This window comes from Nymphaea colorata, chromosome 2, assembly GCF_008831285.2.
Source record: "Nymphaea colorata isolate Beijing-Zhang1983 chromosome 2, ASM883128v2, whole genome shotgun sequence".
Classification (NCBI taxonomy): domain Eukaryota; kingdom Viridiplantae; phylum Streptophyta; class Magnoliopsida; order Nymphaeales; family Nymphaeaceae; genus Nymphaea; species Nymphaea colorata.
The window spans coordinates 4,973,853-4,989,327 of NC_045139.1; the positions used below are offsets into that span (position 1 = coordinate 4,973,853).

Consider the following 15,475-nt stretch of genomic DNA (forward strand, 5'->3'; position numbering starts at 1 on the left):
ATCCTGCCCAAATAAGCCCTTAGTTCACGAAGCTGGTCAGCCGAAATAGAAAGTTTTTCCCCACTGGATTTGGGCGCCTCAGGCCCACGTGTCTTCCCATTGGAAGACCTCCCTCTATTGCCTTTCTTGTCTAGATAGAGATCCCAACAGTAATCGACGGTGTGACCCGTCTTCTTGCAGTGTGTGCATCGGCGAGGGGGTCTAGCCAAGCCTCCAAGTCCACGGCTCACAAGGGCTGATCTCTCATGAGAGAGATCAAGATCCCTCTTGCTTTCATTGGTTACCAACCTTCTCTGTTCTTCTGCTTCAACAACCGAGTATATATCTTCAATACTGGACACTTCTCCAGAATTCAGAATCTGGCTCCGATCACCTTCAAACTCATCATTTAAGCCAGCTAAAAAGAGGAACACTTTGTTTTTCCATTTCTGAGCAATGTAAAGTGCCTGATCTTGGGGACAGTGCCACGGAATATCAGAGTGATAGTCAAGTTCTTCCCACTTGGCTTTCAAAGCCCCATAGTATTCTGCAATAGAAGAGTTCCCTTGGCGAAGGTTATAAACAGTCTTCATTACTTGATAAGTGCGAATGACCGTCTTCTTCTGGCCATACATTTGCTCAAGGACCACCCACATGTCCCGTGCAATCTCAGCGGAGACAGAGTTGACAATCCACGTTTTTACTTGATTGTCCTCAAGGAACCAAGTGTGCCATGCATCACTTGTTCTTGTTGGTTCAGGGTTGCTCCCGTCGATATAGGCCATCCGACCACGGCCAGCAATCCCCATAGTCATGGCCGGCGACCACGAGAAATAGTTCTCCTTTGTGAGGCGAAGAGTAATAACCTGCACAGGAACATTCTCGGGTCTCACAGTTCCAATTTCAGTTTGACTGACCATCGACGAGGAAGAAGAGGCTACCATAATGACAGACCCACACAACGACGAGAGCAACAAGGGCAGGGAGCGACTGCAGCGTGGAACCCTGAAGACGGCGGCGTCGGCAGAAGGGCGGAGCGTGAGGCGCTGGACGGCAGCGGGAACAGAAAACGACGGCGGGAGGCCCTTGGCGGCGCAAGAGCAGAGGGCAGCGCTTGGAGGCGCTCGCCGAGTGCAGGAGGACGAGCGGCGGAAGGGGGGACGGCGGCAGTCAGACGGGCGACGGGTGGGCGGACGGCGGCAGACGAACGGGCGACGGGAGGGCGGACGGTGGCAGACGGTGGACGGCGGCGGCAGTCGTCTTGGCGTCGGACGGCGGCGATAAGCAGTGGCTCTGTAGGACGATAAACAGGGCGGGGCGCCTCCTCCAACACGTGAATGTTGGAACTTCACGGTTCTGATACCATGTAGAAATACGAACAAGAAGAGGAAGAGGAACAACGATCACGATGTAACGTGGAAAACCCTCAACACGAGGGAGAAAAAACCACGAATGAGGAGGAGTTGGTGCCCACTAGCAGCCAGACTCTCTCTTTCCTTAGATTATCATTAACTCATAAAGATTAGGGTTACATGACTTAAGTAGTGCCCAAATCGGCCTAAAAGGCGGGTCGGGTATGGATCCGGACCCGAAACATACGATCTATCAACATGTTTTAACTGTTTATGCATTTCATGCTTTGCTCATTTGTGCATTATGGACAATTGTACATTGTCTTATTATAATTTATTTAAGAAGTGAATTAGAACTTTCTGTTTTATTTGGCAAGCAGAACATACGAGGGTGACACCACCTTAACCTGTGTGCTCTGTGTGTGTGGTCACTCCGCTAACTACTCTCACTATACCTCTCTCATTAAATACTTAAGAGAGAGCATTCAGTGAAGAGAGAGACGAGAGACAAGGAGTAGTTGTGTTGCATTTATCCATGCATCTTCATGCATACAACTCCCTCCCTGCCCCTCATCCTCTGCACCTAAGTCACACGGGTGTGCTAACGGTGGCGCATTCGCACCCGCATCGTGTGCAGCCCGACACGGCATCAAATGACTTGACTGTTCTGGAAAATGTTTTGGCCAAGTTTTCATTGATATATCAATTCATGGTATCCTTGATAAAAAAAAGTTTAAAAATATAGACAAATAAAATTACTTATATAATAAATAACATATATATATATATATATATATATATATATATATATATATATATTTATTTATTTATTTATATTTATATGCTCTTGCCACACCCACACCTAATTGGAACTTGCCGCATCCCACACCGGCACCAGCACCCGTACTCCACACCCATGTGACATAGCTCTACACAGGAACAAAAAAAAATGAAAGTGTTGTTTTTCAAACAAAATTTATTTGGTTGCTCTCTTATTATTTTTGTTTATCATAAATCTGTAACTCAATGTTTTTTTTTTCATAAATTCAAATCTTGTCTAATCTCTTGTTTTATTCTATAGGTTGATATTTGTATCTTTGTGTTCGACATCATGTTTGCAAATGGTGAACGGTGAGTGCAAATGATACCAGTTGATTGGCCAGTTCATATGATATTTATAACAGTGACTTGTGGACTTAATGCTTGGCGCAAACATGACAAATGAATACATATTCTTCTTTCCCAACTTTGGCCAAAGGTTCTTGAAAGTTTCATATAGTTTCGGTTTGGTTTTGATGCTTTGGTAGTCTTGGGCCTTATGCTTTATTATTTGTTTATCTTTGTATGCATATGAATTTTCCTTAGATATATGTTTAGAGGTTCTTTTATCAGCATAATGATGTTCAACACGCTTATAATTGAAGACATTGTTTGCAAATGTACTTCATGGGCCAAATAGTTCTTGTTGAAGGGTTCCTTGACTCACTGGGTGCACTAATATTGGTTTGAAGATTTAATTTTTCGTGTTTTTTTTAATATAAGAAATGATGATAGAATCATAGAATAGTGTTTCTTAAAGTATTTACAAGAAGAGTTTCTAGGACCTTGTCATGCTTAGTTGAATGGCACATCTAAATATCTTCTAAAGTGAAATCTGTGGAGACCAATACCAGTACCTCTGCATTAAGGGGCTGTTGGTAATGGTCTGAACGGGGAATGTGTAATTCCAACAGCGTTAGCTCCATTACATGTGGCAGAAAAAATTCAATTAAGAACCTGGATCCTATTTCTCTTTTCCCAAATAACCATCATATGATCCCACACGTAGAGTCCTTGTAGCACAAACTTTCATTTTGATACTCTCAAGAAATAAAGTTGTTTGTCCCATGTCAAGAATCTTGAACATTTGCTCAAAGCAGAACATTATGGCCATGTCTTGGTGTGTCTCTAACTATGCCTCCATCATTGACATCCCAGCCTTCTGAAGTGCATACATATGTGTGTGAGCAAGGGAAATTAAAACACGAAAAAACCATGTTTGCCTGTTAATAAAATTAAGCAGCATGACAAATGATAAGCATTTCTGTCTAAAGCTTGGAAATGATCACCTTAAGCATCATGTATATTGTCTTTACATTTTATTCTTGGTATTTATAAGAGTGGCATGATAGTTTTTTAAAACTGTTGATTGATCGAGACCTATGTCACATAGGTACGGGTACGGGTGCGGGTGTAGGTATCGGTATAGGTACGAGTACGGACCATTTTCAAAAAACGTGGGTACGACCGTACACACACGGGCACACATATATATATATATATATTTCAAACAATAACAAAATGCTAAGAGTGTTCCTTTAAATACATTTTTCTTGAATTTTTCTGATTTTTACTAGTTTTTTCGGATTTTTTTTAGATTTTTTTAGATTTTTTATAATTTTTTAATATTTTTTATTACCATGGTTGTTCCTTTAAATACATTTTTCTTGAATTTTTTTTTTTCGGATTTTTTAGCATTAACTATGAATTGGATCAGTAGAAATGGAGCGAGTTGGCAAGTAGGCCCGGATCCAAACTACTACACAGGACAGCTGTGTTGGGTTCATTTAGTCCTGTATCGAAAGTGAAGAAGACTTTCATCACTTTAAAGCTTGATCGATGGTTACCTTATTGACCAAGCTCTATGGCGGAAGCTGTAACCTATGTGGGTGCCGATGTGGTAAAGATATTTTATTATTATTATTAATTTTTGTAGAAATTAAATAAGGTGCCTGTGTGGTAAAGATATTTTATTATTATTATTAATTTTTTGTAAAAATTAAATAAGACGATTAAAATTATACATTTTATGGTAGTGGAAAATCAAAAAAGAAATGTTTGAAAAAAAGACAAACAGGTTTTATGAAAGCCACCATTCTTTAGTTTTGTATCGTTTTTTTTTTGAAAGAGAACATATAATATATCTATAGATGTATTTAATTTAGATGTGATGGTTGGCCGGTGAGAATGGTGAATTGAATTTTATGGATTTTGGATCTGGTTTTTTCTCGAAATCAGATTTAGATCCAAACCATACACTTGGTTTAGATTTGGTTTGGTTTCGAAACTAGATCCAACCCCCGGATGCGGTTTGGGTGCGAGCTCATCAGCGGGTGCTGATTGGGTGCGCACCTGGAGCGCACCCGCACCCGCAACGCACCCGTGCGGGTGCGAGCTCACCTGAAACGCACCCAGGTGACTGTGGCTGTAACTTGAGCTTGAGCGAGGGTGGTTCGGCTGTTCGTCGTTCTTTCTAATGTTATAATCGTCTAATCGTTAATCTAAAAAAAAAAACACATTTGAAGTCGGTCAAACGTTGACCATAACATTATTTGTGTTAGTATAACAAGGAGTTACTTTTATCTTCTTCTGGGGACTCCTTGTATAGAATTTGATGCGTTCTGAATCGGTTTCTGATGAATAATAGTTTGATTTCAGGTTGGTGGGATCTCCTCTACGTCAGTGACGAAGCTGCATGTTTTTTCCTTCTGATGATTTCTATCCAGTGCCACAATTTAGTGTTTAGGTTCTTTTTGTGAAAAAGAACTGCATTTCCTTGTACAACTTGACAGATTTAAAGGACTTGTTCTATGATGCAAAAGTTGGATACTTTGAATTTGCTCAGGAAATGACGGTAAACTATTGACATTGGAAACTATTGGAGCTTGGCATGGTAATGGGCTAAAGGCTGGATGGTCAGTTTCTTCACTTGATTTCTTGTCCATATTATACTTATTTATTCCTGGGAGGCAAGCCCTCATATTTGGTAATGTATGATACTGTGCTGCTTGCTTCAGGTATAGTCCTTTTCTCATGGCATGTTATAATGCTGATTCTGAAGAGTTTCAGAGTGTGTGCCGTGTCATGTCTGGATTTTCAGATTCTTTCTACATGGAGGTAAAACGTTTATGTGGTTCCTAAATTTCCCTTTTTGTTCTAGTTTAATGTATTTCAAAGTTCACAAAACCCTGTAACTTGAAAAATCTATTAGATACCTGTTTGTGATCTGGTTGTGTCATATTAGCATTTAGATGCTGAGCAGGCCTGCTGATGAGTAGCTGGGTCAGCTTACTTGCTTGCTAAGTCATGTAACTCTGTTGAAATATCCTGGTTGGACTACTGGAATGACCACTTTGAGTGCCTGTCCAGGGTGACTTGGGTAACTTAGTTTGTTGACTAGCTGGGGTTTGTACGTTTCTTTACTTTTTTCTTGGATGTGTTGATTGTCAATACCTGTTTGTTCATTTTTCATTGTTTTGACTTCGAGGAGCTCTGCATTCCTTTGCGTATGTTAATTTTGTTCTTACCATGACTTAATTATGACTGTTTTTAACATCTTTATTTGTTATACTGTGAACAGTTTGTCCAGCTTTAGGTTCCCATGTATAGATTAATGACATTGTCTTCATTTTCGACGACCATCTGTTTTACTGGTATGCTTCCCTTGTTTATGGCATGGTGAAGAAGAATATAGGTCTAGCATGTCAAAGATTAGACATTTTCATATTTGAAGTGTCAATTGCAGCTTTATATGACCTTGCGTCTCTGTTATGATGCTTCTGTTTGTTTATTTTTCTTACAGTTGATGTTCTTCATTAAGTCTTTTTTTGTCTTAGCTAAATTATTCCAGATCTTTGAAGTCTTTGTGCAAAATCAGGTTTCTCATGCAAGCTAAATTTCGGCTATTTCGATCACCTGAAGTTATTTCTGTTGGTTAAAATTTGATGGTTAACTAAGGAATCTTAAATATCACAATTTTAGAACCAACTCTATGTCTCCATCCATTTTTTCACACAATTTTTAGAACCAACTCTATGACTCCATCTATTTTTTCATGGCATAACAGATTACATTTTTAATTGTGTCAAGAGTCATGTTACAAAATAGTTTGTCTCTCAGTTTTTCAATTTCCTTTTAAAGTTATAACTGTCATGTAAATTACAAATCTTCTTGTGCTGACACTAATTTATGACGAAATTGCAGATGAAGGAATTTTTTTCTGATGAAAAGATCTTATCAAAAAAGCCTCCGTACTACCACACGTTGGAGGTGCCTGACGTTTGGTTTTCAACTGAGCTTGTTTGGGAGATAAGAGGTGCAGGTGAGGAGTGTGGTACCTATGTTTGTGTGCATTCATATGAAGCGAAATGCCATGGGCAGTTTTATTTGTTAGTTTCTTGCAAGAAGTATGGAAGGCTTCTGCAACTAATGCCTTGGTTGAACATATAGAGGATTCATACCAGTTAGTGACTTAAGCTGCAAGTTTTGAGTCATTTACATGATCTGGGAACCAACTTATTGTTGGTTGGGTATGTGGGGATAACTGTAGCTCATCTGTTGACTGGAGAACCTCTTCTTTGTAAAGCAGCTAGGCAGTGCTGTACTTTGGTGCAAATTCATCATAAGTCTGCCCCCGCTCATATGCGCATACATATGCATGTATGTGTTATGTATGCATCTTTGTATGTATGTATATTTGCATAGTGCTGTTCTTATATGTGTGTACTTATATGGATACTGTCTATCACTCACATGTGCACAATACATACTACATAGTTGTACTTAACTTTTCCTTTCTAAATTTTCCTTTCTTTTGTAATTATTCTCTCTCGTTTCTGGTCAACACTGACCTTTGACTGCATTGGTTGGCCATTGACCAGCCGCCAGGTCTGCCAACAGTTAGTTCAGCCCCTCTTTATATATATATATATATATATATATATATATATATATATATATATATATATATATATATATATATATATATATAATGTTGAGGGAATATTCTTTTTCCAATTCGTGCTTTGTCTACGGATTGGTAAATAAAATTGTACAACTGTATATTGTTATTGTGCCTTTCTGTATGCATGTGAAGCTCTTTTGCCCTTGAGCTATGATCTTTATGTACAAGTGGCATATTTGTGTATTGTAATAAATGCTTTTGCTAAGCATTTTAGTCAATAAAGTCATATTTAATATTTTTTTGTGCCTTAATGGATGTGAAAATAGGACTTTGGGCATTGAATGATTGTCTTTGTGAAGAAGCCTTGTGTTTTGGCTTATAGGGTTGACATTGATTGAGGTTCCTATACTCTCATCAACTCCAGCCAAAGCTATTTGTTGCAGTGTTAGTCCATTACTCCATTTCCATGTATCATATGGGTTACCATGTATTTAGTTCGAAGCTATGTCACATAGGTGCAAGGTGCCGGTGCCGGAGCGACACATTCCAAAAAATTTAGGTGCAGCGAGGGTTTTTTTTATTATTACTAATACACACACACACACACACATATAACAAAATTGTCTAATTCTATAAACAAAAAAAATTACAAATGTACACTATCTGCATTCGGTGCTATGTAAAATACTAAAATCTAAATCAGTAAATGGTAAACGAGTAAATGTTTACCAATACACTTCAAACATTTGGTGCTAACAGTCATTGCAGCAAAACAGATCAAATTATGGACATTCAGCAGAAATTAGTCATAAAAACATGCTAAGCAAGTAAATATTAAACGGTATAACCATCATTGCAGCAAAACAAAAAACTGATCTGGGTGAAAAACATTTACACTTTAACAGTCAAACTCAAGCATGTATAGTGTATACCATGAAAACAACGATAAAAAATTTTCACATTTCAGAAAGTAATCGTTAAATCCTGAACATCACAAAAAAAAACTGAAATAAAACACGCTGCAAATATGAGCAAATGCCAAACAGAGTTGCAGCGCTCATTCCCAAAAGATAAAGGCAACAAAAACAATAATCAAATTAAAGAGAAACAACAATGAAAGACAAACACACAAGTGGCAGCAAGAAATCGACTAGATGGATCGCAGACTCGCAGCTGATTTCTGACACATTTGGGTGGAGACCCAGCGGCCAGCGCTTCTAAACGCCAAACGGAAATGGACCAGATGGTCTTGCACTGGCTGCCTTGTGCTAGAGATGCGTTGAAGGTTGCCACTAGTTGTTGGAAGATAGCTCGCTGGTTTCATGTTGCTGGAAAACTCGGAGGATCGCCAAGACTCACACAACAACAATGCACTTCAAGGGCGAACGTACAGGAGACCTTTGCCAGGATTCCTCTTCAAGTAGCACAAGATCCCGTCAACAGCCTTCAAGTGAGCATCTGTGGGAGCATGCATGAACTGACTCATCACATTCACAACGAAGGTAATATCAGGTCTAGTGAGAGTAAAATAAATCAATTTCTCCACAAGACGTTGATATCTTCTCTTGGCCTCTTTCACAGAGAGGCTCCCCATCTCTAAGACTCGGCTTATGGCTAGCATCTAGAGGAGTAGAAGCCGGTCTACACCCCAGTTTCCCGGTCTCCTTTAACAAATCTAGAGTGTACTTCCGTTGATTTAGCACAAGGATAGTACCAGACCTAGCAATTTCAATGCCAAGAAAATATTTCAACTTATCGAGATCCTTGAGATCAAGTTCGATCGCCAACAGTTTCTTTAACTTACTTATTTCATCTTCATAATCACCTGTGACAATCATATCATCAACATATACCAACAAAATAGTAACATTTTGCTCATTCCTCTTCACAAAGAGTGTATGATCTCTATTCCCTTGATGATATCCATATTGTCTCATTACAAGTCTAAGTTGTTCAAAGTTCAAACCATGCTCGAGGTGATTGTTTGAGCCCATATAGAGCTTTCCTTAACTTGCAACATTTTCCAAGTTCCTCATATCTTGGAGGCATACACATATATACTTCCTCTTCAAGGTCTCCATTGAAAAATGTGTTCTTGGCATCAAGTTGGTACATTCTCCACTCCTTTGTCACAACTAAGGATATAATGACTCTGAGAGTCTTCATCTTCGCAACGGAAGCAAAGGTCTCCAAGTAGTCGATTCCATATTTCTGACTGAACTCCTTGGCAACAAGTCGAGCTTTATATCTGTCTATATTCCCATCTAGCTTATACTTAATGGTGTAAACCCACTTGAATCCTACCAGATGAGCGGCTTCAGGAATCTTTACCAACTGGCATGTCTTGTTTCTGTTCAAGGCTTCCATCTCTTCTTGCATTGCATAAGTCCACTTGGGATCACTCTGAGCCTCAACAACATTCCTAGGAATCACAGCCAAAGAAAGAGAAGATACAAAACATTTGTAGTCTTTGCTCAGTCTAGAATATGAAACAAAGTTATCAATAGGATGTTGAGTACATGACCTGACACCCTTCCGCAGGGCGATGAGAAGCTCTTCACTTGCAGCAACAGTCTGAATGTCTTATTCAACTTGTTTCTCCCAAGCACGACTTGGATTATCCAGGGAAGTAATGAAAGTTTTTATGACAGTAGGAACTTCACTGTTAGAATGTATGTATTCCTATATATATATATATATCTATGTGCATGTACATTACATATATTAGTGTGCTAATATATGTCTTACATAGATAGATATGTGTATATTTTAGGGTACTTAGGTCATACTTGTAATTTTTCATTTTCTTTTATGTATTTTTCTATTTCCTTTTTTCACCTTTATTATTAGTTAAGAGAGGAAATAGCTGTTGGGCCTCTCTCCAACGGCTAGAATTCTAGCCGTTGGAAATGGCCCAACAGCCATTTCCTCTCCTCCTCTCTTCTTCCCTTGTATTATAAATAAGGGACTGTTGTCCCCTTTTAATGTATGGCTTGTTAAGCCACATCTTGTAGTTTTTGCTTTGTTTGGCTGAAGATCAATATATTTTCTTTATCCTCTTGTTAGAGGACTCTTGTGTATTGCCTTGTTGAGCTAGTGGGAGATTCAAGAGTGATATTCTTGAAGTATTTGCCTAATTTGGGCATGATTTACATGGTATCAGAGCCACGTCTTTGGCTCTTTGTCTTGCTGCCGTTCAAGATTGAAGGTTCAGTTTTTACTCCTACGTTGGAGCTGTGAAGCACTCCAAGTGTTCGAGATATTGCTTGCTGCTGTTTTTCACAAGAAGAAGAGTGTTTTTGCTGGCTTCTTTTTGGTGATTTCTTGACGGAATTTAGCTCCCTTGGTGGTGAGCTCGTGGCTGGTGGAAGGGTGACTGGTTTCTATTGTTGCTGAGTTTTTATCCTTGCCGTGGACTTCTTTTCACGTGGCTGCCATCTTCTTCATAACTTGTAAGTGGATCTACCTTGTTGATTGTGCCCATGGATGACAAAGTCTCTTCTCTTCCATTTCCCAAACTCTCATCAACGAATTACATACAATGGGCTAGAACTATGGAACACTTTATTCGTAGTAAAAGCTTTTGAGGACTAGTTGATGGGACAAAACTTGAACCACAACTAGTCCTTACGATAATTGTTGATGGAAGGGCTATGGAATTGGATGCAACCGAAAAAGAAAAGGTAATGGCTGAATACAACAAGAAATGGGAAGAATGGAGTGTTGGTCATCACAAAATCATTACTTGGATCTTGACTTGTGTTGACAATGCTACTAGCGGGCAAATCTCTAAATTAAATTCTGCCCTAGAAGCTTGGGAATATCTAAAGAAAACTCATACCATGAGAGATGTTGCTTATATGCATCATGTTCAACTCAAAATTCACAATCTTCAATAAGGAGATAGACCTATTAAAGATTATGTGGCTGAAATGGATCAATTGTATGATGAATTGAGTATTTTTGAACCACATTGGACACAAGATCTTATTCTTAGAGAAAAGCAAATACAACGTGACAAGTTTTACAAGTTTATCATAGGTCTTAGACCGAATTTGATGGTGTCAAAACCGCTTTACTTCATCGTTCTAAAGCACCATCTATGAATGAGGCTATTGCGGAGCTTCAAATGGAGGAAAATCGTCTTTGTCTTGATAAAGAGAAAGTCAACAATGTGCTTGCCACATCTAGGCCGGGAGCCCATTTGAGACCTTATAGACCTCCTCACTTCAATCGTACAAATGAAGGAGCAAGAAGAAAAGTTATTTGCTATCATTGTCAAGAAGAAGGACATACCAAGCCAAGATGTCCAAAACTTAGAACTTTTGACAAAAGAAGCAATGTTGCGGCTCCAATTCAAGAAGAAAGAAAAGAAGCAAGCTCATTCCAACTTGATCAACTCATAAGTGCTCTTCAACCGTTTCTAAAGGGAGGAGGCACACCTTCAACTTTGGGAGCTACCGTGGCATCTACTTCTTCAAGTAAGTATTCTTGGATTATTGATTCGGGTGCATCTTTTCATATGACGCCTTGTGGATCCCTTATCACCGAATGCACTAAAAATGATTCTTATTCCTTTGTGAAAAAGGCGGATGGTACTTCTCTTGAAATTGATTTTATTAGAAATCTTGACCTAGATTTTGGATCCAAAACTTTAAAAGTACCTCAAGTAAGACACATTCCTAAATTAAGCTTAAATTTATTGTCTGTTTCTCAAATAGCCGACCTTGGTTTTGATATAATCTTCTCACAATCCAAATGTTTGATACAGGACCGAGTATCCAAGAAGACGATTGGGGAATGTTTTAGAACAAAAGATCTCTACTACATAGACTTTTTGGACCTTTCAAGACCATCTTGCAATATCTCCAAAGAATGTGACATTCAAACTTGGCATCAAAGACTTAGACATACCAATATAGAAAAAATGTCTCGTGGAGAATTTTTGTCAAAAGAACTTTTGTTGTAATGATTGTATCAAGGCTAAAATGAAAGTCTTACCTTTTGATAATAGAAACTTTATTGCCCAAAAATCTTTTGATTTAGTGCATTCGGATGTGTGGGGGCCCGCTCCTATTATGTCGAAAGGAGGATTATTGTACTATGTGATTTTTTATTGATGATTATTCTAGGCATACTTGGGTTTACTTTCTCAAACACAAATCGGAGGTTTTCATAAACTTTAAGAATTTCTACAACATGATCTATACCCAATTTGGCTCAAACATCAAAGTCTTTAGAAGTGATTCGGGAGGAGAATTTATGTCAAATGAATTTCAAAAATTTCTAAAAGAAAAAGGCATTGTTCATCAAAGATCTTGTCCTAACACTCCACAACAAAACGGAGTGGCCGAGCGTAAACATAGGCACATTATTGAAACCACTAGAGCCATTCTTTTATCTAAAAATGTTCCCAAAAATTTTTGGGCTGAGGCTGTTTTGACTTCAACCTATTTAATTAATAGAATGCCTACCAAACTTTTGAAACATATTTCTCCTTTTGAAAAACTTAATCATGTTAAACCTAATTACAATAGACTTAAAGTCTTTGGTTGCAAATGTTTTGTGTTAAGTGACAAAGATGATAAACTTTCTTCCAAAGCCATTTCTTGTGTTTTTATTGGGTATTCCAAAACTCAAAAGGGTTATAGATGTTATGATATTGAAAGAGATAAAGTTTATGTTTCTAGAAATGTGATCTTTCTAGAAAATGAAGATGGTTTCAAAGATGAACCCAAGAAACTAGAAGATTATACTTTTCTTTGGACTAATGATATTGATGATGATGATGATATTGATGATAATGAACCCGATAAAGTTGTAGAAGTGCCAATTGAAGAAGTCAACAATGACAATTCTACTCATTTGATTCATCCAAAAGAGATCTTAGTTTATAGAAGAAGAGATCCCCAAAATCAAGAAACTAATCAATCTCTCCCTAGGAGATCCTAAAGGCACACTAGACCTCCTCAAAGATTTATCTCTTATGAGTCTTTTTTCCCAAAATTTCGAGCTTGTTTTATGGCACATCCTTCTTTTTATGAGCCATCTTCTTACCTTGAAGCTAAGGAAGATCCCAATTGGATTGAAGCCATGAATCTTGAACTTAAAGCTCTTGAAAGCAATGAGACTTGGGATATTGTGTCTCTACCAACAGGGAAAAAGACTATTGGATGTAGATGGATCTATAAAATCAAAACTAGAAGTGATGGAACCTTAGAAAGATACAAGGCCAGACTTGTTGCCAAGGGATATGCTCAAGAATATGAGATTGATTATGAAGAAACCTTTGCTCCTGTTGCTCGCATGACTTCTGTTAGAACTCTTATTGCCATTGCTTCTGTTAAACATTGGACTATTTTTCAAATGGATGTTAAAAATGCTTTCTTAAATGGTCACCTGCAGGAAGAAGTTTTCATGAGTGCTCCCCCTGGTTTTGATCTACCTCAAAACAAAGTTTTACGTCTTAAGAAAGCCCTTTATGGTTTAAAACAAGCTCCCAAGGCCTGGTTTGATAAGTTTAGTAGTGTCATGTTTAATCAAGGTTTTCAATCTTGCTACTCTGACACTGCCATGTTTGTAAAAACCACCTCCGTAGGTGTAATTGTTTTATTATTGTATGTTGATGATATGGTTATTACTGGAAGTGATGATAAAGGGATTATAGAGGTAAAAGATTTTCTTAACAAATGCTTTCAGATGACTGATTTGGGAAGACTAACTTATTTTCTTGGAATTGAAGTTGCTTATAGCAAACAGGGTTATCTTCTTTCTCAAATGAAGTTTGCCAGTGAATTAGTTGACAGAACAGGTATCTCAGATGACAAAGTTGTGGATACTCCAGAAGCACTGGGAGTAAAAATGAAAATTGATGATGGAGAGATATTGGAGAATCCCACTCCTTTTCGGCAAATAGTTGGCGCTCTCTCGTATCTCTCCATCACCAGACCTGACATTGCTCATGTTGTGCATGTGATAAGCCAATTTCAACAAAGACCCACCTCAGTGCACATGGGAGCGGCAATGCGGATTGTCCGTTATGTGAAAAACACTATCAACAAAGGACTGTTTCTGTCTTCCTCTTCTATATTAGAATTAGTTGCTTATACAGATGCTAATTGGGGTGGAGATCCCAACAATAGGCACTCCACCACTGGTTTTTGTGTGTTTTTAGGTGATTCCTTAATCTCCTGGCGATGCAAGAAACAAAATAAGGTGTCACTATCATCAACAGAAGCTGAGTATCGTGCGATGGCAACTACAACAATGGAGATAGTGTGGCTCAAAAGCTTATTGAAGGACATGGGAATTCATTTCATGAATCCTGTCAAGCTTTGCTGCGATAACAAAAGTGCAATCTATATTGCTAGCAATCACACATTTCATGAAAGAACAAAGCATATAGAGATGGACTGTCATTATGTTCGTGAAGAGTTCATTCAGAAAAACATAGATCTCTCCTATGTTCCCTCTGAATATCAACTAGGAGATTTCTTTACCAAGGCTCTTGCTGCTGCGAGGTTTCAATTTCTCTTTGGCAAACTTTCGGTTATCACACCTTAAGTTTGAGGGGGGATGTTAGAATGTATGTATTCCTATATATATATATATATATCTATATCTATGTGCATGTACATTACATATATTAGTGTGCTAATATATGTCTTACATAGATAGATATGTGTATATTTTAGGGTACTTAGGTCACACTTGTAATTTTTCATTTTCTTTTATGTATTTTTCTATTTCCTTTTTTCACCTTTATTATTAGTTAAGAGAGGAAATAGCTGTTGGGCCTCTCTCCAACGGCTAGAATTCTAGCCGTTGGAAATGGCCCAACAGCCATTTCCTCTCCTCCTCTCTTCTTCCCTTGTATTATAAATAAGGGACTGTTGTCCCCTTTTAATGTATGGCTTGTTAAGCCACATCTTGTAGTTTTTGCCTTGTTTGGCTGAAGATCAATATATTTTCTTTATCCTCTTGTTAGAGGACTCTTGTGTATTGCCTTGTTGAGCTAGTGGGAGATTCAAGAGTGATATTCTTGAAGTATTTGCCTAATTTGGGCCTGATTTACATTCACTACGGTCTTTTAGCAAGTAAACAATGGTGTTTCGAGAACAATCATCTATAAAGGTGATAAAATACTGAAAACCATGACAAGAAGGAATCTCCGAAGACCCCCACACATCAGAATGAATCATGACAAACACCTTGTTAGAACAATGGATAGACACAGTGTATGTATGAAACCCTAACATGTTTGGCCAGGTGACAGACATCACAAGACACCATAGTCATATCTCACCTAGAACACAGATCATGAAATAACTGTTTCAGAATTCCAAAAGGAAGGTGTCCAAGGCGCTCATGCCAACGCAGAATCGATTGAAGGGAGTCCTCTCTACTCTTCGTCGTTTTGCTG

At 38.3% G+C, this 15,475-nt stretch overlaps 1 protein-coding gene across 1 annotated transcript in view; it reads left to right on the top strand.

Moving 5' to 3' along the window:
* Positions 1-15,475, top strand: part of LOC116246798 (DNA ligase 6) — a 44,696-nt gene that overhangs the window by 28,238 nt on the left and 983 nt on the right. The window contains 5 exon segments of the mRNA XM_050075756.1: positions 2,413-2,462; positions 4,809-4,828; positions 4,943-5,004; positions 5,151-5,267; positions 6,354-6,542. Of these exon segments, the coding sequence (XP_049931713.1) occupies positions 2,413-2,462; positions 4,809-4,828; positions 4,943-5,004; positions 5,151-5,267; positions 6,354-6,542 (438 nt within the window).